This window comes from Zootoca vivipara, chromosome 5, assembly GCF_965207765.1.
Source record: "Zootoca vivipara chromosome 5, rZooViv2.hap1.1, whole genome shotgun sequence".
NCBI lineage: Eukaryota > Metazoa > Chordata > Lepidosauria > Squamata > Lacertidae > Zootoca > Zootoca vivipara.
Window position 1 is genome coordinate 94783769 of NC_142588.1, and position 24353 is coordinate 94808121.

Here is a 24353-nt window from a genome sequence, read left to right on the forward strand (position 1 = left end):
TTTAAGGAGCCACTTGGTTCCCAGCTTAATTATCTGAGTTTCTAACACTGAATAACATTTGCATGGCCTTTTAAATGTGTTTGTGGGATGGGGGATATTGGCTTGTCATTGTTTTCATAGAATCACAGAATCGTAGGGTTGGAAGGAACCTGCAGGAATTTTAACTAGCTCATACATGACCAATGGCCACCCAACCTCTACTTAAAAACCTTTCCCTTTCCCTAATGAGGCCTCCCGCTGCCGGTGCCTTTTACCGTTCGGATTCCGTTCTTAGACCAAAGAAAAGTTCTCAAACCGGGACACTACAGTACTTCCAGTTTTGCGGAGTTCTTAAACCGAATTGTTCATAAACAGGACTGTTCTTAAACCGAGGTACCACTGTAAATCTAGTTGAAAGACAGCAATAGTGTTTTGCGCTCCCAGATTTCAGAATTTTAACAAACATTCAGTGACTGGAGCCTGATTGCTGATCCAAAGTGTTCTCAGGTAACTTCAGGCAGAGCTGTGGCAGCAAAATGTGGCTGACTTAACCCCCTCCCCCTGAAAACGGACTCTTTTTTGTGTGCATGCTAATCTCCACTGTCCCATCTCCTCTTGCATGTCAACTGGATTTGAATAGGACACATTCCCTGAATCGTGCCATTGCCACCAAAGGTTTGCCTCCTTGCTCGCAACAGCCTCAGCTCTGCCAAGTGGTCCAAAAGGAACCCTGTCCATGCAGAGAATTTGCTCTGGCCACTGGTTTTCCCAGAGGGCTGTTTTGGAGTGTGCTTCTCCTGTTGCTCCTCTCTGCGAGACAGAGCAACGGGATGTTGCATTGAAATGGGCACAGACTCTGGTGCTCAACTCAGCCCCAGAAAGCACATCTTGTGAAGAGTTGGAAAAGGGGTTTGCACGCTGAGCTTCCAATGTGGCTCCGACATCCCAGCACTCTTCCCTGTGGACGGCACCAGACATTACAGGCCACGACTAATGAATTTGTCCTTATGTAACACAGAGGGAGGATGTCTACAGAGCACGGGGAGTAGGAAGAAGACGTTCTCCAGCTCTTTGCATGTACACGCCTCTGCTTCCATTTCACAGGGAGTCTGTGCTCCACAGAAAATAATAATAATAATAATAATAATAATAATAATAATAATAATATATTATTTATACCCCACCCATCCGGCTGAGCCTACCCAGCCACTCTGGGCGGCTTCAACAGAACAGAACATTAAAATGCAATAATCTATCAGACGTTAAAAAGCTTCCTAAATAGGACTGCCTCAGGTGTCTTCTAAAGTCTGGTAGTTGTTTTTCTCTTTGACATCTGGTGGGAGGGCGTTCCACAGGGCGGGTGCCACAACCGAGAAGGCCCTCTGCCTGGTTCCCTGTAACTTGGCTTCTTGTAGTGAGGGAACCACCAGAAGGCCCTCGGAGCTGGGACCTCAGTGTCCGGGTAAATTGATGGGGGTGGAGACGCTCCTTCAGGTATACAGGACCGAGGCCATTTAGGGCTTTAAAGGTCAGCACCAACACTTTGAATTGTGCTCGGAAACGTACTGGGAGCCAATGTAGTTAGGTAAGAGCCTGCGCTGGATCAGGCCCATGCCTCATCCAGTCCAGCATCCTGTTCTTACCAAATGCCCAAAGGGAAAACCCACAAGCAGGATTCAAGAGTCCTCTCCTCTACTGTGGTTTCCAGCAATTGGGGTTCAGAAATATTGCTTGTACCAATTAATAGCCCTCTCCTTCGTGAATGTGTCTGTTCCTCTCTTAAAGCCATCCAAGTTGGTGGCCATCACTGCCTCCTGCAGGAGGGAGTTCCATAGTTTAATTTTGTGCTGTGTGAAGAAGGACTTTTCTTTATCTGCCTTAACCTTCCATCATTCAGCTTCCCTGGAAGTCCACAAACTCTAGTGTTATGAGAGATGGAGAAGAACTTTTCTCTCTCCACCTTCTCCATGCCAAGCATAATTTCATAAACGATCATGTCGCCTCTTCCTCGCCTTTTCTCTAAATGAGGAGGTCCCAAACGCTGCAAGCGTTCTTCATAGAGCCAGTGCCTGGCCCAAGATCACCCGGGGAGAACTTCATGCTCGAGAGGCTTGGAACCCTGGTCTCCCAGTTCCCAGTACAACACTCTAACCGCTATGCCACGCTGCCTGTAGATACGACATCATTTCAGGAACTTGTGAATCGCCAATCTCTCTCAGCACCCTTTTGGGAGTCAACTGTCAGGAGGCCCTGTGCAATCTCTCTTTCTCTTTCTCCCACTCTACTGGCATGTAGCTTGGCTTGCTTCCCCGAGTGGTCTGAAATTCACACCTGCTGTGTCTGGCTCAATTCAAGCACTAACCCAAGTGCTCTCTCTCCACTCACCCCACACAGGCCTTATACTGAGTCAGATTGGTGCTCCACATAGCTGGCGGGGGGGGGGGGGCTTGGTCCTATAAACTCACCCCCAGTGCCCACTACTGTACCCCATTGAAAAAGTATTGTTCAGAACAGTGGTTTGGATGAACCACTAAAGGAGATAGCGACACGATGCAATTTGAGACAGTGACAATTAATTGCACATTTATTCAAAATCCGATTCAAGCCATTGAGTTCAATTAAATCAGCAAAACTGATGAACCTGATCCAGGGATGCCCCCCTGGAGGGCGTGACTACTGCCCAGGCCACCGTGGGCAGTGGGATTTCTGGTTGAGGTCTGGAAGCATGCCCAGTATTGCCTCCTTAACAGTCCCGTTTAAACCAAGAGTTGACAAGCTTCAGATCTGTCAGCCATACTGTCTAAACTTTGGTGGCTAAGAGCGACCTTTGATTCCTTGGTTTGGAAATGGCATGCACTCTGTGCGTGCTCAGAGACACATCCCTGCCAAGTACAGAGAGGGCACACAGTTACCTGAGGGCTGCCTAACGATGGCTTACTCTCTGCCCGGCTAGACTTCAAAAGTTTGTTCGTTTTTTTAAAGTACCCAAGAGGAAGGGGGGAATTGCCGGCTTCTCACAGCCCACCTCAGCCAGATATTGAACTGAACGATGCAGTTTGCCTTTTCAATATCCTCCCTTTCAGTCTGGAATTGTTATCCTTGTAGGATAGTTTGCTTTGCAGAGTCTCTTTTCCACCTTGCAAGGTTGAAAGCCAAACTGTCCAAGAATTTCCATCCAAGCAAGTTGGGTCGGAGGTTTTGCACTTCCATAGAAACACACTTTTTGGTGACAGGGGGAGGGCAAAACATCCTTTCTGTTGGGGGGCTGCTGGCAGCCTTAAGGTGATGTGAAGCAGCCTTATTGGCCCACCCATGCCCAGAGGCGTAGCAAGGCCAGGCGGTACCCGGTGCGAATTTTTTTTGTAACCCCCCCCCCATTGCAGTTTTTGTGTACGTTGCCTAAAGTTGTTGACCTTTTTTTAGGGAGGGTTGGCCGCAAAATAGATACGCCCACCAATCATGGAAGTCTGACTGATGATAGCATAAAACTGCCCCGGGGTGTGTGTGTGCAAACACGGGGGGGGGGGGTGTGCCAGGCTGATCACTGGGCATATTTGCGCGATCAGCGGGTGGATTTTCATGACGACAGTCGAGGAAATCCACCCGCCGAGTGTGCGAGCGCCACCACGCCGATCCGCCCGGGGGATTTTGTCACACACACCCCAGGCATGACAGCTGGGGTGGACCGCCCCCCCGCCCCCTTGCGATGCCCATGCATAGGCCAGTGCCACCCACACTCCAGAGCCTCTGCCTGTGTCCCACCCTTGCTCCCGAGCTCCCTTTGGCCAGGCGTGCCAGGGGACGGAACTTGGGGGCTTCCGTGGTTTGCACAGCCACTGAACTACGATTTCCCAATTTGCAAAAGGGGGGGGGAATGGAGATGGCTTGGATGGAAATTCTTGGACAGCTTGGCTCGTGACATTGGCGTGTTGGAATCTAGCCGTTGCCGAGTAAGCGACTCTGCAGGACAGACCATTCCAGGCCTAGAAGCAGAAGAAGTTAACGCGCAGGATTGTGCTGGACAAATGAGCCCGTAAAAGCACTTTGCAAATTAAAAAATGCCAATTAAAGAGGCCATAAGTAATGACCCTTTTTGCAGTATAGGAACATAGGGAGCTGCCTGGTACTAAGTCAGACCGGTTGGTCCGACCGAGCTCGGCATCACCAGCAGCTCTCCAGGGCCCCAGGCGGGGGTCTCTCCTGGCCCTCCCAGGAGATGCCAGGGATTGGATCTGGGAAGTTCTGCACGCAAAGCCCCATTACTGGTGAGAAACATTTCCCTGCCCCTCCTCACAAGCGCCCCCTAGAGATAACAGCTAAGACAGGCTTGGCATGAGGGTCCTCTGCCCACCTTCTCCAACCCCACCCTTTTGTTTTTGCAAAGTTTCTTCCTGGCTTCCTACACTTTCTGCCCCCCAGCTGCGGACTGCCTTTCTGACAAAAGCTTTCCCTACGGAGCTGTGTTGCACAAATCTCTGCCCCGCTGTTTTATAAGCCTTTGCGACTGTCATCACCCGCCTTTTTAATTGTCGCGAATGTTTCTGCCTTGCCTGATTCCAATTATTTGAGATCCTCGTGTTTATTGTGCTTTTAACTATGGCGCTGGCCACCTCGGGTGGGCTTTGCCCCAAAAGGCAGCATATAAACGATTTTATAGCGCAAACAAAATCAATACTGATATGGCAGCTTGGGGGGGGGGGGAGGTGTGGCAGTGGTTTTGGGGGGTGGGTGGGAGGAGCAACACTAAAGCTGTTGGTGGCATCCAGCTAAGGTGAAGATGCATGCTTGTTCTAGAGAACAACTCTGTGCGCCCCCTAAATCTGTTGTTGGGGTTTCCCCAACCCTCGGGGTTAGATTTGGGAAGGGCATGGGAAGAGGGGACGAAGTTATGTTGCACAGGTGTTAATCCATGCACTGATGGGACAGGGAAGAGGGGACGAAGTTATGTTGCACAGGTGTTAATCCATGCACTGATGGGACATATTAGTTGGGCGGTGCTCATAGTGGGGCCCAAGGCATGCACCCCTCAGTGCCGCCTGTGGTATGGGGTCTTGGGGTTCCTGACTTGGCAGTGCTCAGAACCACCATATCTCTAGGGCGAGGCTTACGGACGGCTTTTGGAAGAGGCCTCTCCTCCTCCTCCTCTCTCTTGCTCTTGCAACTTGGAGCCTTTGTGGGCGGGATGCCTGTCACTCCACACGTGTCCTAAGCTACGTGCCCTGGTGGTGTCTGAATATCAGTTTATTTTATATATATATATATATCAACAGAATAAAAATAAGCAATCAGTCATTCCTTAATTGATACTTGCTTTGTGCATCATTTTGTAATTCAATTTAACATTACCTCCATTATGTTTCCAAATTAAATTCCTTGAATACGCACTTAACATTATCTTCTCCATGTTGTCTGAATTACTTTAAGTTTTGTCAAATTATCCTACTTACACACAGAAGTTCAATCAAAACCTGCCAATGGATTAATATTTCAACAGTGTTCTTTTACATAGACTCTGTATATGCCCCACTCTGATAAATTTTTCATCTGTAATGTCTCGTAACCTTGCTGATAATCTCGCCAGTTCAGCGTTCTCTCTTAGTTTGTTTTGCCAGTCTGAATATCAATTTAAGCGGCAGGTGCAGATGTCAGTTCAAAGCCTGGAGCCAGAAGTCGGGAGTTTGAAAGGGCTCAAGGCTTGGGGGAAGCCCACTTGTCTGATTCTGCATATTGGAGCCCCTCCAATAGGTGGAGCTGATTTAATTATGGAGCTTGAACACTGGAGAACGGCTTGGTCTGTTGGTTGCAAATTGCAAATTCTGCCTCCCCATCACTGCCTCAAGAACGGGGCGGGGTGGTCCCCCCCTCATATTGGCTGCTTTCGGTTTGCACAGAGTTGTGTGTGCTGCAGACCCTCATCCCCGCTCCTTTGCATATATTCAATACTTTCTCCTCTTTCACTTTGGCTGGATGAATCCACCCTTCATCCTGGATCGTGACCCCCTCTTTCTGCAGAGCTATGGATAGGTGGGCTGGGCTGGGCTGCTCTCCGCCTGGAGAGGCGGGAGAAAGATTGGGCTTCAGAAGCGCTCAAAAAGCCCTTGAAATGCCCAAGGAGTCATCTCTCTTTAATCAGCATCTTTCAGGCTTGAATTTTTAATAGACAGCTTTTGTGCAAACCCGCGCCTTGTTTCGGAGGCCGAGAAAGAGCACAAAAAGTCAGAGCAGGATGCGACTCATTTTTTTCACAAGGAGTTTTTGCAGCTCAGCTGAAGAGCTTTTTATGGTTCTGCAGGTGGAGGCACAGGGGGGGGGGCCTGCAGGCCAGTCGGCCTGCAGGGAGAGCGCAAAAGAGACCCCCTCTGTACCGCAACCCCGCATGCTCAGGAAAGGATGCAACATTTGCAGCTCTTCTTTTTTCCATGAGACTCGCCAGTTTCCTGCTGAGCTGTTCCCCGCCTGCCAGGAGCGTGGGCGTTGTTGCTGGGGTGTGCATGTCTGAAACCCGCAGTTCCAAGGAAGGCAGCGGGTGGGGGGGGGGAGAGGTTTGCGTGAAATAATCCCTTATGAGTGAAATGTGTTGCTGGAGAATTAAAAGCCTTTTGCTTTGTGTAGTTGTCTCCTCCGCCATCATCAAAAGAGCTCATTCTGGAGTTGGTCCCAGAACTGTCTCCCCTGGCCCCAAACCTGGTGCCCTCGAGATGAATTCCCACCTGCCCCAGTCAGCGTGGCCCATTGGAGTTGTGGAATCATAGCTGGAAGGGTCAATCATCCCTGACAGGTGGCCCCCCCAACCTCTGCTTAAAAGCCTCCAAGGAAGGAGGGTTCACCACTTTCCGTGGGAGTCCAAAAGACCTGGAGGGCACCAGGTTGGGGAAGCCTGTCCCAGAGCAACAGAACGTTTCAGAGCCTCCTCCTCCTTCTTCTTCTTCTTCTTCTTCTTCTTCTTCTTCTTCTTCTTCTTCTTCTTCTTCTTCTTCTTCTTCTTCTTCTTCTTCTTCTTCTTCTTCTGGACAAGCCACCACCCCATGCATGATTTCTGCGTTCCGGTGCTATTGGGTGGGATTTTGGGGGAAAGGGCCACAACTGGGTGGGCAGAGCACCTATCTTCAGTCCCCAAAAGACATCTCCAGGGAGGGCTGGGAGAGAGGCTCCTGGCTGAAACCCTGGAGAACCGTTGCTGCCAGTCAGTGCAGGTGCTACTGAGCTAGACCAGGGCCTGACTTGGAATAAGGCAGCTTCCTGCAACCCTGGGAATAAGACCACTGTGCCCCTCCTCTGGCTGTAATGGATTTGGATAGCATCAACGGCTCTAATGCTAGCATCCTTACACTGAGATACCCAAGTCTTCAGAGGGCTTAATGTGCTGTATGCCACCACCTGCCCTTACGCCCCTCCTGCAGTGTAGGCCAGTATTCATCCTAAGCAGCAGGTGGAGGCAGGGTGGGGCACTGGGTTCGTGGTGGAGATAGAGGATGAACTTGGCCCTTCTGCTGTTCCTGGTTTTGCTTTCTGCTTTAAACCTCGGGGCTGCTGGGCCGACTGCTCCAAAGCTTCTTGAAAGCACTAAGGTGGGAAAGCAGTGTGGTGTAGTGGTCAGAGTGTCAGACTAGGACCTGGGAGACCAGGCTTCAAATCCCACACTCGGCCATGAAGCCCACTGGCATGACCTTGGGCCAGTCGCTGCCTCTCAGCCAAACCTACTTCTCAGGGTTGTTGTGGGGATTGAACGAGCAGAGGATGGAGAACGATAAGTGCCACCTTGAGGGGGGAAAGGCGCTGTGCTTCCGTTCCTTTGGGGCTGCCTGAGTGAAGAGACGGGTGTTGTTGCTGCCGAGCAGCTGTGCGCTCAGCCAGGGAGCACATGGCTGACCGCACATGTTTGCACGGGGAAGCACCTTTTGGTTAATGTGTATTATTCAGAGAAAGGCACAGCAGGCAGCCATTTCAAAATCTGAGTGATAGTCCCTGGGAATAAGGCTCTTAAATTCAAATGATCTGCTGGGCAGGTGTTTCTCGGCTTCTCTGCACAGATGTTGAATGCAAATTGCAAAATGCATGGTGGAGATCTGCAAGCTCTTGGCTCACGTGTTTAGTTGCCCACATTGGGACGCAGCTGCTGAAAGTGGAAAAGAAGAACGCAACTGAGCCCATGTTTTTTTTAGTGATTATTTTTTGGAGGACGGGTATGTGTTTGTGTGTGAAGGGAACTTGCTACGAGTTGAATGGGAATTCAGTCAAGAGCTGTGACCCATAACTGAGAACCCGAGAAGAGCCTGCTGGATCAGGCCAATGGCCCATCTGTTCCAGCATCCTGTTCCCACAGTGGCCAGGGTTAGGGAACGCTGCTCTCAGGGGCTGGCAGGTGGTTTCATTGTTCTAATGCAATTGATAACTCAGCTTTTCCCGAGAGGTGCCTGTCTGGTCCAAGTCCTGGGTGGTGATTGAAGTCATCTTTCTCCTTCTTTTGCTGGATCCAGCCCAGATAAATCATTCGAGAAAGTCTTTTAAATGGAAGAAGGGAATTCTGGTGGCACCAGCGCCAGCAGACTGGGCACACATTCTGCCCGCTGGCCTTGGCGACTCACTTGCTACAACGCACCCCCCCTCCCTTGCCTCCCTTCTGTTGCATCTTATTGATTTGCACACTGCTTGATTGGTTTTTAAAAGCCAGAGCTTCCTCCAAGCCCCTCCTCTCTCACCCCATGCCCCTCCCCTCTTAACAGGGGGCAGGTGCTCTGTGGGGCAATCTCTGTTTGAAGGGCCTCTGGACCCTCCTCCGTTGAACAGCTCGCCTGGGCCTGACAGCCATTCCTTACTCTGCAGATTGCAGAGCATGACGACACCTTACATTTTTATTACATAGGGAGATATTCCAAAGTTCATTCATACAGTACTTTCTTTCTTTCTTTCTTTCTTTCTTTCTTTCTTTCTTTCTTTCTTTCTTTCTTTCTTTCTTTCTTTCTTTCTTTCTTTCTTTCTTTCTTTCTCTTAGCATACCCAAGCCTCTGAATATATCCCCATTCCACCCACCCACCCAAACAGGGATGGAAAGCAAACTGTTTAGGATTCAACACCACATAGGCTTGCGATAATTGCCCACACCAGCTGAACAATAGTCTCCACACTGGACATCGAAGATGAAGGAGAAGAGAAGGTTAAGGGGTGATATGATAGCCATGTTCAAATATATGAAAGGATGTCATATGGAGGAGGGAGAAAGATTGTTTTCTGCTGCTCCAGAGAAGTGGACACGGAGCAATGGATTCAAACTTCAAGAAAGAAGATTCCACCTAAACATTAGGAAGAACTTCCTGACAGTAAGAGCTGTTCGGCAGTGGAATTTGCTACCAAGGAGTGTGGTGGAGTCTCCTTCTTTGGAGGTCTTTAAGCAGAGGCTTGACAGGCATATGTCAAGAATGCTTTGATGGTGTTTCCTGCTTGGCAGGGGGTTGGACTGGATGGCCCTTGTGGTCTCTTCCAACTCTATGATTCTATGATGACAGTTCACCACAGCTTTGCGAAACCAGGGCAGTCTTTGGACTGCCTGTCTCCCGCAGACTATATTTGTGTGTCGGTTCCGCCTCTTCTTTCATTTTCACTGTGTTGCATCTGGCTGTGAGCTGCAGGTCGCCTGCAAACATCCACTCCGGCAAGCCAGCTCCTGCATCTAATGGAGGGACGGAGAGCTCTGGCTATCCTTGATGCTCTGCCTCATTATGACTGCAGCGCTAGCGAGAGACGCAGGACTGGGCAGAGGAACAGCAGGCTGGAGGGTCATTTGAAGCTGGATAAAAGGGTTAAGTGCAACTGATTTTATCGCTTTTGTAACCACGTTTTGCGCTGCTTAGGGGGAAAAACGGTGTTAAGCAATGCTTCAGTTTTTGAAATATAACATGCATAAATAAGAAAGTAGATTAAGGGCATAAGAGGAGCCTGCCGGATCAGGCCAATGGTCCATCTAGCCCAGCATCCTGTTCTCACAGAGGCCAACCAGATGCCTGTGGGGAAAACACAAACAGGATCTGAGCACCAGAGCAACTCTCCCCTCCTGTGGCTCCCACCAATTCAGAAGCATCTCTGCCTCTGACTGTGGAGTCATCATGGCTGGTAGACCTCAATAGTCCTCTCCCCCTCTAATCCTCTATTAAAACCACCCAGATTGGTGGCCATCCCTGCCTCCTGTGGGAGGGAGTTCCACCGTTTTAACTATGTGCTTCATAAAGAAAGAATTAATTTTATCAGTCCTGAATCTTCCTACATGGATGCCCACGAGTTTGAGTGTTATGAGAGAGGGGGAAAGACGTTTCTCTATCCACTTTCTCCATGACAGGCATAATTCTGTAAACTTCTATGATGTCCCTTCTGACTTGCCTTTTCTCTCAACGAAAAAGAAATTGAACCTGGGTCTCTCCCAGGTCCTAGCCTGACACACTAACCACTACACCACACTGCCCCAAGACACGTGTGAGTTTTCTTGGCAATTGCCGGCTCAGGCCTCAAACGTACGAATCAGGGCCACGTCCACCCCCTCGCTTGCAGCTGCCATTTAGTCAGTGAGCTTCCCCCCCCCCCCTGGTGATACATCTGAGTGTGGCATTGGAGTGTGGGTGGAGGAAATCGCTCTTTAAAATTTAAGTGAAGAAAAAAGCTTCACTGTTGGGTGTGTGTGTGGCATCTGCGGGAATGGAGGCAGGGAGGGGTAAGAGAAACTCTGTGTTTGGATTGCCAGGAATGGTTGGAAGAGGTTTGAACTAGGTTCCTTGCCATGGAAGTAGCAGCTGAATTGTCTGTTTCTTAATGGGTGGATCAGGGCAGGATTTAGGTTTGATGCGTCCCTAAGCTACTGAAGGGAATGGGGCCCTTTATATGTCCAGCTGTCCTTTGTCAACAACACATTGTCGCTGTTTTTTGTGTTGACTATAAGCTAGATGGTCATTGAGGGACCTAATAGGAGCCTACACAATTTGTTTTTTATCTTATATTTTGGAAATGTACATCCAGTTTTTTTTTGTTCCTTTAAATTTGGGGGGGGGGGGACCCCAAGAGAGTGGGGCCCTAAGATATAGCTTGTTTAGCTTATACGTAAATCTGGCACTGGGGTGGATTACGGCTTACAGATTTTGGAAAACTGCAAGAGGGCAATTCAGTCTGCAGGGAGCAAGTTATTTTGGACAGGGACTGTGTTGTAAAGCGGCATTTCCTTTGACGATGTAACAGGCTCCTTCAGAGGTTTTTAAGCAGAGGTTGGATGGCGATCCGTCATGGATGCTTTAGCTGAGATTCCTGCATTTCAGGGGGTTGGACTAGATGACCCTTGGTGTCCCTTCCAAGTCTACAATTCTAGGATATAAAAAGTCTAAACCTTTCACAGCCCAAAGGAGGGTCAGCAGAAGAGTGCCTGCTTTGCATATTGAAGAAGCTCCCGGGTCCAATCCTTGGAGTTTTCAGGTAGGCCTGAAACAATGAAGAGTTAGCTAAATTTGGATACTAGAAAGTTTGTTTGGTCCTCAGGGACTTCCTGGCCAGCACTGAGTCCTCTTAGTTTACCAGCTGATTCAGTGTACAGGATCAGGCATGCTGATCATTGCTTAGAGAGGATGGTCTCCAATATGGAGCATTTTGTGGGGGGCAAAAAGGAAATGTCTCCTTTTGCCCGTGTGCTGACCCATATTCTGCTTTGCCGGGAAATGCCAAATTGAGAGCCAGGGGCCCAACTAGTCCAGCATCTTCTCCTCCCCATGGCCAACAAGGTGTCCCAGTGGGAAGAAGCCCACAAGCAGGACCCAAGAGAATTCTCCCCTCCTGTCGCCCCCAGAAACTGGTATTTGGAAGCCTTGCTCCCTCCAACTGTGAAGGGCAGAGCAGAGCCACCCTGGCTAGGAGCCATCGATAACCCTCTGCTCCCCCATGAATCTCTCTGATCCCCCTTTAAAGCCATCTAGGTTGGTGTCCATCACTGTCTCCTGTGGCAGGGAGTTCCATATTCAACTCTGCGCTGCGTGAAGAAGGACTTTATCTGTCCCGAATCTTCCAATGTTCAGCTTCATTGAATGTTCACAATTAGTTGTGTAATGGGAGATGGAGACAAACTTTCCTCTGTCTGCTTTCTCTGTGCCAGGCATAATTTTTATAAACTTCCATCAGGACATCTCTTTCTCACTTTTTCTCTAGAGTGCTGAATTGAGAAAGCTGCACAAAATATCTGAATGGGCTTCCGTTTCCCCCTTTGCAGTACCAAATCATTTTCTCTATGGCAGATCCTGATCATTAAACCCCCAAACCCCTGTCTTGTTCATATCTGCCAAGTCCTTCCCACACAGGCCCAGTCCGGTTCATGCCATCTTCAGGGCTAGAAACTTGAATTCTCCACTTTTGCAGGCAAAACTCCACTTTTGCAGGCAAAAGAGCTGCAGAGCCCAGCGAGGGGCTTAGAACGCTGTCATGTGTGGCAACCGTGGCAAGCGTGATCCACAGAGACGGCTTTCTGGGCACAGTTGTTTAAGAGAGAACAACTGGCATCTGGTGGGCTGCTGGGAGAACAGGGCTAGATGGGCCTTTGACCAAATCCAGCAGGGATCTCCATATGGACACTTACAATCATAGCAGAACCTCCATGCCCAGGGGCAGGCTATATTGGAACACCAGCTGCTGGGAATCAGAATCACAAAAGTTGTAGAGCTGGCGCTTGGAAGGGACCCTGTGGGTCTTCTAATCCAACTTCCTGCAGGAATCACAGCTACACCATGGAAGTAGCTGGTTGGCTGTTGTGAGAACAGGATCCTGGACCAGAGGGCCCTCATTGGCCTGATCCAGCAGGCTCTTCTTTTACGTTCTTATGTAGAAACTGTCTTCTTGTTGTTTTAGTGGTGTCTCCTCTGCTGAGAGGACTCCGGTGCCCGAGGCTTTGCTTCTGCCAAAACGGGCTTGAAAGCCTCTGCTTGTGTCGATTCAATTCTTCCTGCCTGGGATCTTGAGCTTGCCATTCTTCTTCCTCTGCGCTCAAGCTGGAGCTGCCAGGTGGGGTGAGGGGTTGATTGATGAGTCAGCTGAGAAGCCTTCATCTCCCCGAACACAGCCGCTGCCATTCAAACGCCGGAGAGTAAACAGCTCGTAATTTGATTAAATTAACTCCAAAGCGTTGGCCTTGTGGAACATTCCAGAGCTTGTGAGGCTTCCCAACAGAGGGTGCAGCAGCTAAGGGACCCCTCCCCAAAGAAGCGGGGGGGGCAGCAACAGAGCATATGCCTGCGCTGCCCGGGGCGGGTGCATGGGGCGCTCCTCCGAGGAGAGCGGGGCGTGAAGGGTGCCCTCCATGTGCCACAGTTCAGGGTAGGAGAGGGGCAGGGAAGCTGCTGTTCACTCTCCCCCGGCTCTCTGCTACTGGGTCAGACATGACCCGGTGATGGAGCTCCTGCACCTGGGCGCGAGGTGCCAAAGCCAAGGAGGGCTGGCACCTTGACCTTAACAGATTAGACAACTGGGCCAAAGCAAACAAGATGAATTTTAACAAGGAGAAATGTAAAGCACTACACTTGGGCAAAAAAAAATGAAAGGCACAAATACAGGATGGGAGACACCTGGCTTGAGAGCAGTACATGTGAAAAGGATCTAAGAGTCTTGGTAGACCACAAACTTGACATGGGTCAGCAGTGTGATGCAGCAGCTAAAAAAGCCAATGCAATTCTGGGCTGCATCAATAGGAGTATAGCATCTAGATCAAGGGAAGTAATAGTACCTCTGTATTCTGCTCTGGTCAGACCTCACCTGGAGTACTGTATCCAGTTCTGGGCACAACAGTTCAAGAAGGATACTGACAAGCTGGAACGTGTCCAGAAGAGGGCAACCAAAATGGTCAAAGGCCTGGAAATGATGCCTTATGAGGAACGGCTTAGGGAGCTGGGTATGTTTAGCCTGGAGAAGAGAAGGTTAAGGGGTGATATGATAGCCATGTTCAAATATATGAAAGGATGTCATATAGAGGAGGGAGAAAGGTTGTTTCCTGCTGCTCCAGAGAAGCGGACACGGAGCAACGGATTAAAGCTACAAGAAAGAAGATTCCACCTAAACATTAGGAAGAACTTCCTGACAGTAAAAGCTGTTTGGCAGTGGAATTTGCTGCCAAGGAGTGTGGTGGAGTCTCCTTCTTTGGAGGTCTTTAAGCAGAGGCTTGACAGCCATCTGTCAGGAATGCTTTGATGGTGTTTCCTGCTTGGCAGGGGGTTGGACTGGATGGCCCTTGCGGTCTCTTCCAACTCTATGATTCTATGATTCTAGGGCGGGCGACAGCATTGCTGCTGACCCACCTCCTCTCTGCCTGACCCAGCAATGGAGCTGCTGCGGCCGGGTGCGCATTGCCACGCTGGCAAGGGCTGCTCTCTACCGCAGGGTCAGAAGAGCGGTGGCTGCTGCCGGGCGTGAGGAAGATGGGCAGCAGCCCTGCCATCCCCTTGCTTGCTCTTCTCCCCTGGTTCAGGGCACAGCTGTGCCAGGCACAAGCGCGACAGCCAAGGGAACAGCACCTTCTGGCGCGGAGCCAGGCTCCGATGAAGGAGTCCGCGGTGGGGGCACCTGCTTGCGCCCAGCCGCATTTCGTTGCGTTTGTGGACTGAACTAAAAAGTTTCAGTACGGATTATGTTGACTTCTTGAGGTTAATTAATTGTCAGACCAAGTTATTAAACTCATTTTAAATAAACATTTTTCGAGAAAAGTGTCGTGAGCCCCAATTTTTAAATTTTATTTTAAAAACGCATATTTCTGCCATTTGTCACCCCCCTCAGTGTGGGGTGGCCCACACACACTGCACCCCCCTTCCTATGCCACTGGGGGGGGGTAGTCCAACAGCAGACCCATCTCCATTTTGTCAACCTGTCAATCATAGTCAGAGGTCTCTGCTGATCCAAAACTCCAAATCAGCAGGATTCCCTAACTGCTGCTGCTGCTGCTACTACTACTACTAATACTACATTTTTTATTTATACCCCGCCCTTCCCGGTTTAAAAACCAGGCTCAGGGCGGCTAACGGCAAATATAAAACATTGATTAAAATGTGACTTAAAAACAGCATAGAATAGAACATAAAATGCAGCATCAATATCAATAAAATTCAAAATTTCAGGGGTCATTTTTTGGGGGGGGGATCCCAATCAGTAGACATCAAATGATCACCAGGGCTAACTGGTCAAGTTGGTCCTACTAGGGCCAACAAGGAGGTGTGTGAATAAGAATTTAAATGTGGGGTCCCAGAAAGGGTCCTAGAGCAAAGGGCCACTCTACAAGCTGAGATTCTTGCATTGCAGGGGGTTGGACTAGAATACTGTATAGAAAACTGTAGAACCTTCACAAATAATCTCCAGAATTCAACTGGTTTGACCGATTTCCTTGGTTCCTCTGGAAAGGGGAATCTGGGTCTCCCCAGCCTCCATAATCCCTTAAACATAAGTAAGGTCCCCTACTCCTTCCCCCTCCACAAGGTGTGAATTTAGCCTCACAATAGGAGGCAGGAGCCAGTCAAGGGCAGCACATACCCCAGTCAGAAACCCATCGGGATGGTGAATTGAATCCTGATCCTTTCAGAGGAGAAGCGCAGGAAAGCCTTGCAGCGAGGGCAGTGGTGTCCAAACTTTTTTCAAAGTGGGCCAGATATGATGAAGCGAGGGCTCAAAGTTGTTGAGCTTTTTTTTTAGGGTTGAAGTTGTTGAGGTTTTTTTTATAGAGTTTTACCCCAGGAAATAAACTGCTACAGGGGCCAGATTAAACCAACCAGCGGGCCAGATTAGGCACCCAAAACGGACTTTGGGCATGCCTGAGCTAGGGGCATGTGTAAATACTGTACTCTTATTGTTCTTTGGAGAAGAGGGTAGTTGAAAGGCGTCGGGAACTGGGGTGATTGACAGGGGGGGAATGACAGTTTCATGTTTCTTCATGCCAAACATGCCTACTTTGTGACATGATGTATTGATGCTGCTGTTGGAAATGTATTACAGTATGTGAAAAGGGGAGGAAGTCTTAGAAGTTTGTGCCACCCCGTGCTCTGTTTGAACCTCATTGCAACAAGACGGATCGGGTCTACTGACTGCTGTTTTGCTTCTGTAACTTGGCTGGAGACTCCTCCTTTTGCTGAGTGGAGAGACCCACGGGGAATGGCACCCCAACAAGCTGGGCAGTGGAGTAAATCCACACGCCAGGATTTCTTCTTCCCTTATCATACCCAAAAATGGCAATTAGACATTCCATTTTGGCAACTGCAGCCTTGGTTTAAGGAGCCATCTGGCCCCTAGTTTATATATCGGAGTTTCTAACACTGCGAGTCGTGAGCAAATCCCACCGATTTCAATGGTGCTTACTCCTTAGTTCAAAGCGGGGGGGGGGGGGGGGTCGGTTGCAGCCTTGGTCCTCTGCTGAGCTTGTAGCGCCATCATGGCAAGGGAAGCGCTGACTGCAGAATGAAACAAACATGACAGGTTTTGATGTGGCAAAGGGCCGCCTCCGCTTTCTGCTTTGGCATTGGAGGCCTTTGCGATCCCTCTCCACAGAGATGCCTCCAGTTAACCGTTACCTAATAACATCCATCTTGGCCCAGTAAGGAAAAGCTCTGCACAATGTTATCGCATTTAATCCGTTCCGCAGGCCTGTTCCACGTGGCAGTTACCGGCAGAGATGCCATTGGCAATCTGTGCAAGTCGGTAAATAAATGATGGGGGATGAAGCCTCTGGTGAGCCAGCGGAGGAGAACGCGGGGAGCTAGAGAGAGAGAGAGAGAGAGAGAGAGAGAGAGAGAGAGAGAGAGTGCAAAAAGGGAGCCTGAGACAGCGTCAGGGCCTAGGTAGAGAATGTCAGGTCGGGAGCAGAAGTGAAGCTTGGTGGTCTTTGGCTGTCCCATGGGAGGCGAAGCAAGCTTGTTTTCTGCTGCCCCAGAACCAATGGATTCAAGTTGCAAGAAAGGAAATTCCAATTAGACAGCAGGAAGAGCTTTTTGGCAGTGAGAGCCATTCAGCTGTGGAACGGTCTCCCTCGGAAGGTGGTGGGTTCCTCTTCATGAGACATTCTTAAGCAGAGAATAGTTGGCCCTCAGAGAGATTCTTCAGCTGAGATTCCTGCATTGCACGGGGCTGGACTAGATGGTCCTTGAGGTCCCTTCCAGCTCTACAATTCTGTGATTCTGTGTTCTCCTGATGTGCTTGCTCTTTTGCCTTATAAGCATGCCTCCTAGTCATCTTCTGCAATGCTTTTCTTTAGCCAAGCCTGTCCATAGCTTTTGAATCTTTCCTAGAGTTGACTGCTTCAGTGTGTGTGTGAGACAGGGGTGTTTGTGTGTTTCCTCTTCTGTTTCATCCAGAACAGCAGGGGTTAAACATATGCTAGTATTTGGAATACTGTGTACGGTTCTGGTCACCTCCTCTCAAAAAGGATAATGTAGAATTGGAAAAGGTTCAGAAAATGACAGCCTTAATGATCAAGGGGATGGAGCGACCCCCGACCCCCTTTGAAGAAAGCTTTTTACTCAGGTGAATGCAGGCACACCTGTGTAGCCATTTGTGCACAGGCTGTGCACCATATAGGGACTCTCTTAGGAGGACAGGTTGCAATGTTTGCTGCTTTTTAGTTTAGAGAAAAGGCAAGCAAGAGGCGTCATGATAGAACTTTATAAAATCACTAGTCTCATTCAGCCCGTTAAGAAAACGGGCGCTAGAAGTGCGACGGGGCCGCGGCCTTCCCTCCCTTTCTGCGCTCGGCCGTGGGGCGCGTCGGGAACGCAATTAAACAAAGCGCTCTCCCGTCGTGTCCCGCGGCCGAGCGCAGAGAGGGAGGGGAGGCCGCGGCCCCGCCGCTCCTCCCACGGGCCAGGTAGGGTTGTCAGGAGGAGGAGGTGGCGGACCAAGATGGCGGCATCAGGCTCCAGGAGCCGGACCGGGCTCCCGCCGCTGCCGCGGCCCCGGAGCCCAATGCCACCATCTTGGTCCGCCGCCGCAGGGGAACGGGAGGCAGAGTGTTGAGGGGGGAAGAGAGAGCGTGTGTGTGTACGTCCCGCCTCTTCGTCCAGTCCCTGTGTCCGTGGGGCACATGTGCATTAGCGCAGACACAGGGACACAGGGACTGGACGCAGAGACACAGGGACTTTATTATATAGGATGCCTGGCATGGAGGAAATGGATAGAGAAAAGTTTGTCTCCAAACGTGGACATCCAAGAAGCTGAATGTTGGAAGATTCAGCACAGATAATCATAATCATAATCATTTTTTATTATTCACACCCCGCCCATCTGGCTGGGTTCTTCCAAGCACTCTGGGTGGCTCCCAACAGAATTAAAAGCACAATAAAACATCAGACATCAAAAACTTCCCTAAACCGGGCTGCCTTCAGATGTCTTCTAAAAGTCAGATAGTGGTTTATTTCCTTGACATCTGATGGGAGGGCGTTCCGCAGGGCAGGTGCCACTACCGAGAAGGCCCTCTGCCTGGTTCCCTGTAACTTCGCTTCTCACAGTTAGGGAACCGCCAGAAGGCGCTCGGAGGAGGACCTCAGTCTCCAGACTAAGCAATGGAGGTGGAGACGCTCCTTCAGGTATACTGGGCCAAGGCTGTTTAGGGCTTTCAAGGTCAGCACCAACACTTTGAATTGTGGTCGGAAACGTACTGGGAGCCAATGTAGGTCTTTCAAGACCGGTGTTACCGGTATGTGGTCTCGGTGGCCACTTCTAAGGTAGTCACCAGTTTAGCTGCCACATCCTGGATTAGTTGTAGTTTCCAGGTGGCCTTCAAAGGCAGCACCACATAGAGCGTGTTGCAGTAGTCCAAGATAAAAGAAAGTCCTTCTTCACTCCCTCAGGAGGCAGTGATGACTACCAACTTGGATGGGTTTAATACAGGATTGGACAAATCCATGGCTATTGATGGCAATTGATGGCTACCAGCCACGATGACCATGTTCGGCTTCCACAGCTGGAGCCTGCAATGCTTCCATATGCCAGTTGCTGGAGACCTTAGGAGAGGGGAGAGCTCTCGTGTGGAAATCCTTCTTGCAGCATCTTGGATGGGACATCTCATTTGGTTTCACTGCAAAACTTCTGGGACTGGTGGGAATGGTCTTCCAAAATATTTTGAGGCTCCCCCTGGTTGGAGAAGGCCACTGCAGAGTGACCCTTCTTCGCACATCCTTCAGCTCTGGACTTGCAAGGCAAGGTCTAGCCCAGAGCAAGCGAGGAACGTTTCAGATTCTGGAGAGGATCCTGTTCCTTTGGCAGGCAGTGTGTTATACACAGAGCCTGTTTGACTGCTTGCAGTAACAGTAACTCAGTGTGTAGCCAGGGACTTGGCCAGACACCAGGGGATTCTCTCAGACCCACTGCCTGCATTGGGCTCGGGTTCTGCGCCAGCTCTGCTGTCGCCCTGGCCAATTTTGAGGTTGCTTGCCACAAGCTTCCCGTGCGCAGCTGCAGGCTGGACCAGGGAGTTAAGTGGGGCTGGTGGGTCTTTTTCCCCCATGGCCCCTGCATGATCTATGCCAGGCACATCCAACTCCCAAGAGACTGCGATCTACTCACAGTATAAAACGACTCATTGCCAGGAGTTGTTGAGCCATCCTGCGATCTACCTGGGACACCCCTGCAGTCTACCAGAGGATCACGATCTACCTGTTGGACATGCCTGATGTATGCTAAGAACGTAAGGGGAGCCTGCTGGGTGAGGTCAATGGCCCATCTAGTTAGTCCAGCATCTTGTTCTCGCAGTGGCCAACCAAGCAGATGTCCGTGGGAAACTTGCAGGCAGGATTCAAGCACGAGAGCCCTCTCTCCTCCTGTGGCTTCCAGCAGCTGGTAGTAGTAGTAATACTAATAATTTTATTATTCATCCTTCAGCCACTCTGGGCGGCTCCCAACCGAACACTAAAAACAGAGTAAAACTTCAAACATTAAAAACTTCCCTAAACAGGGCTGCCTTCGGATGTCTTCTAAAAGACAGATAGTAGCCATTGATAGCCCTCTCTCCTCCATGAATTTGTCTCATCTTCCTTTAAAGCCATCAAGGCCGGTGACCATCTCACTGCCTCCTGTGGCGGGGAGTTCCATAGTTTAACAATGTGCTGCATGAAGTAGATCCTGCCATGTGACTGTGTGATATGATCACACAGGATGGCACAGATCCATCCTACTCATATATGCCAATGCAGGAGGGGAAAGAAAAATTAAACCGTTCCATATACGTTTGTGCATTTTCAGATTCAATACATCACAGTCACTTTCCAGCTAAATAAGGGTCCCCAAACTAAGGCCTGGGGGCCGGATGCGGCCCAATCGCCTTCTAAATCCGGCCCGTGGATGGTCCGGGAATCAGCATGTTTTTACATAAGTAGAATGTGTCCTTTTATTTAAAATGCATCTCTGGGTTATTTGTACGGCATAGGAATGCATTCATTTTTTTTCAAAATATAGTCCGGCCCCCCCAATGTCTGAGGGACAGTGTACTGGCCCCCTGCTGAAAAAGTTTGCTGACCCCTGAGCTAAATCAACTCTCAAACTGACTTGGCAGATACCCTGGGAAATGCCCACTTATCATATTGAGGTGCCATCTGGGTTGTGGGGGGGGTGGTGGTTCTGGGTTTGTTTGTTTGTTTGTTTGTTTGTTTGTTTGTGGGAGGGGGCGATGTTTGGAGTACATGTTTGCAAATGTGTGTGTGTGTGTGTGTTATAAATGCTGTCACTGCCTCTTTGCTGTGCCACCTGCACCCCACCCTGAATTTTCATCGCTTTAGTCAGGGTGAAATTAACTCAGTTAAAACCTTTCACTTCTACAGTGCAAATATTTGACAATGCTCTGTGGAAACCCCACTCCCCATCACCCCCCCTTCTTTCCACTTGGATTTTTGCGAGTAGCTGAAAAATCATTTTTTAAAAACCAAAATAGGTTTTGCAAATGATGACTCCCAGGCCTCCCCAAAAGCCAAAGGCTCAGTCCACATGCACAAACCCCACCAAAGATGGATGCGAGGTGCACCCTTGCACAGGAGAATGTCCCGCCACTTTGCATTACCATAGAAATGTAGAGATGAAAGGGACCCCCAAGAGTCATCTAGTCCAACCCCCTGCAATGCAGGAATCACAGCTAAAGCATCCAGGACAGATGGCCATCTAACCCAGGGGTCAGCAAACATTTTCAGCAGGGGGCCGGTCCACTGTCTCTCAGACCTTGTGGGGGGCCGGACTATATTTTGAAAAGAAGTAGAAGAACGAATTCCTATGCCCCACAAATAACCCAGAGATGCATTTTAAATAAAAGCACACATTCTACTCATGTAAAAACATGCTGATTCCCGGACCGTCCGCAGGCCGGATTTAGAAGGCGATTGGGCTGGATCCGGCCCCCAGGCCACAGGTTGTCTCCCCCTGATCTAATCTCTGCTTTAAAATCCCGAATGATGGAGATTTCACCACCTTCTGAGGTTTTCCATCCCACTGTCAAGCAGCTTTTACCCTCAGAAAGTTCTTCCTGATGTTTAGTCGGCATCGCCTTCCTTGTAACTTGAATTAATCGGTTTAGGTCCTCCTCTTTGGACCAGGAAAAACAAGCTTGCTCCATCTTCCATGTGACGGCCCTTCGGATATTTGAAGATGGATCTCATATCACCTCTTGGTCTTCTCTTCTCTATCATCCTGTTTAGTATGAGACTTTTTTAAAAAAATGTTTAAATACAGGTAAATGTTATTTTATTAATAAACAAAATAAAGATAAGGCACATAAAGAAGTCCTGTTACTGCAGTACTAAGTTGAAAGCAGCCTAAGGTTGGGCATTGTCGTTCAACTCCTTGTCCCCCCCCCCCCAAAAGGGTCAGTTTTCACCTAAACCGGTTGGGCTGGTTTGTATGTATTCTTTTGCAATAAGTCAGCTTAATCATAATTACTTTGGATCAATTTTTCTCAAACATAGTAGGACGTATGCTTTCGCCTCTATGCTCTCCTTTGCCCCATAGAAGTGAAAGAGAGCCATTCACTTCTGCAGGGGAAAGCTGGTTTGGGGGTGCTGGAGGAGCCCCCAAGACTCCTTCTAGACAATGGGAGCAGAGTCTGCTCCCCTCTGTGTGGCCGCATCCCTTCTCTCCTGGGTCCTCGGTTCCTTGGTCACGCTGGGGTGTGACAGAATGCTGGAGAGCTTCCTCCTCCTTTGGGCTAGTGGGGTTACTGAGGGGGGTGCTAAGAGGCAAGGGGGCAGCAATGGGGAGCTGGAGGTATAAATGCCTAACAGACTTTGACATACAGCATCGCTGGATCAACTCCATCCATTTTGTGGCCTTAATTAAGCTAAATCGTTTTAATTGGATTCTGGATAAATGTGCCGTTAGTTGTTGCCGTTTTGAATTTTATTGGGTTATAATTGTATAGCTTTTTGAAGCAGAGGATGGCTGGCCATCTGTCAGGGATTCTTTAGCTGTGGCTTTCCAGGGGGTTGAGCTAGATGGCCCCTTGGGGTCCCTTCCAACACTACAATTCTGTGATTTTATGATTCCTTAATGAGTCAGGCAAGCCGCTGCTCTGAATAATGTGTTGTTGTTGTTTTTTATCGGTTCGGGATGAATTTATGGAACCAGGGGGGACGGTGGCCTGAATGTCTGGGAGCCGCCACTCTGGACAAACACCCGGGTTAACATGCCCCCTCCCTGTCTCCTCTCCTCCTTGCAGAACCCCAGCTGAAAGGAATCGTGACAAGGTTATTCAGCCAGCAGGAATTCTTCCTGCAGATGCACCCAGATGGGACGATTGATGGGACGAAGGACGAGAACAGCGACTACAGTGAGTCTCTCTCTCTCTCTCTCTCTCTCTCTCTCTCTCTCTCTCTCTCTCTCTCTCTCTCTCTCTCTCTCTCTCTCTCTCTCCTTTAGCTACCTGGTTATAAATCACACCCATTGCCTGGCCACCCTCACAAACAGGCACTTCATGGTGGTTCTCTTCCCCCCCTCTCTTTGCAGGCAAGGTGTTAAATTACAGCCAAGGCAGCTGTTCCTTGCGCTGGGTCCCCTGTCAGCGCTTCCCCTTTAAATAAATCTCTCCTGCACTGCTATTCTCACTTTCTTTCTTTCTTTCTTTCTTGCCCCTGACGCTGCAGCTACTGTCTGGGGGTGGCGGGGAGAACAAAACTCTCGCTTCCCAAGAAGGGATGCCAAGGGAGGAAGCAAGAGAGATTTATTTGGATGGCAGATTGACTGGCTGGGGAGAGGAGGAGGAGGAGGAGGAGGCTGAGAGGAGGCAGGGCACTGCTGCTCCTGTCTCTCTGCTAAGAGGTAGGAAGAATATTCTTGCAGCCCCCCCCCCCCCAAAAAGAGAGACTTAGGCTTTGGACACATGGGCAAAGAATGTGTGCATTCATAAGAACATAAGGAGAGCCTTCTGGGTCAGGCCAGGGGCCCATCTAGTCCAGCATCCTGTTCTCACAAGGGCCAACCAAATATCCACTATGGGAAACCCACAGGTAGGATCCAAGCACAGGAGAAATCACCTCTCCTGCTGTTTCAAGCAAGAATCATTCAAAACTACTGCTGCCTCCAAATGGGGAGGAAGAGAATATCCAGTCCTTTTTTTAAAGCCAGCCAAGCTGGTGGCCACCACTGCTTCCTGTGGGAGGGAGTTCCACAGTCTAACCATGTGCTGCAATGAAGACGGACTTTCTTTTTCTGTCCTAAATCTTCATTGAATGTCCATGAGTTCTAGTGCAATGAGAGGGGAAGAAAAGCATTTTTTTTTCTATCTGCTTTCTGCACAGGCTTCTATCACAGCTCCTCTTCCTTGCCTGTTCTCTAAACTAGGAAGTCCCCCAGCTGCAACCTTTCATTTTAAAGGAGTCTCTTCACCCCCAGTTTTCGAAGCGGCCTGAAGGCCACCTGGGCTAGCAGAAGCATGTTCTGGAAAACCTCCTTGAGCCTTGAGCTTGTTTTACATCTCAGTGAACAGGCAGCTCGCACTCCCAGCCATGCCCCAAACTAGGCTTTTGCCAAATCATCTCTCATCATTTAAACGCAGAAACAACCTAGTTGCATTTTTAAATGTATTATTTTTTTTGTACAGGGAAATGCATTAATTCATGTTGAGGGAGCACCGGTGCAAGCTGGTGTTTTCACTAGAGGAGTCTTTAGAGCAGGGCAATGCTGCCTCCTTGCGTGGTCTATACTCCCCCCCCCCCAAATCTCTGTGAATAATACTCGGATCGTGTGTTAACACGATGGAGCCAGAGTGTGTCTTCAAGATCTCTGAACACCTTCACCAGCCTAGTGCTCTCCAGATGTTTCAGTGAGGGCTGGCTGAGGCACGTCTTGTCGGAGAATTTGTTGGAAATTATGGAACAAAAACTGAAATGTGTGGGAAGGCTGTGCTTGCAAGAGTACCATGT

At 49.5% G+C, this 24353-nt stretch overlaps 1 protein-coding gene across 5 annotated transcripts in view; it reads left to right on the forward strand.

Annotated features, from left to right (window-relative positions):
- Positions 1-24353, forward strand: part of FGF12 (fibroblast growth factor 12) — a 216768-nt gene that overhangs the window by 126562 nt on the left and 65853 nt on the right. For 3 of the 5 annotated variants that reach the window (XM_088669358.1, XM_088669356.1, XM_035133269.3), the window contains one exon: positions 22652-22762. In XM_088669358.1, coding sequence (XP_088525484.1) covers positions 22652-22762 — 111 coding nt within the window. Of the gene's footprint in view, positions 1-16875; positions 17001-21203; positions 21670-22651; positions 22763-24353 lie in introns of those variants that run through there. The other 2 variants (XM_088669355.1, XM_088669357.1) reach the window with 2 other exon arrangements.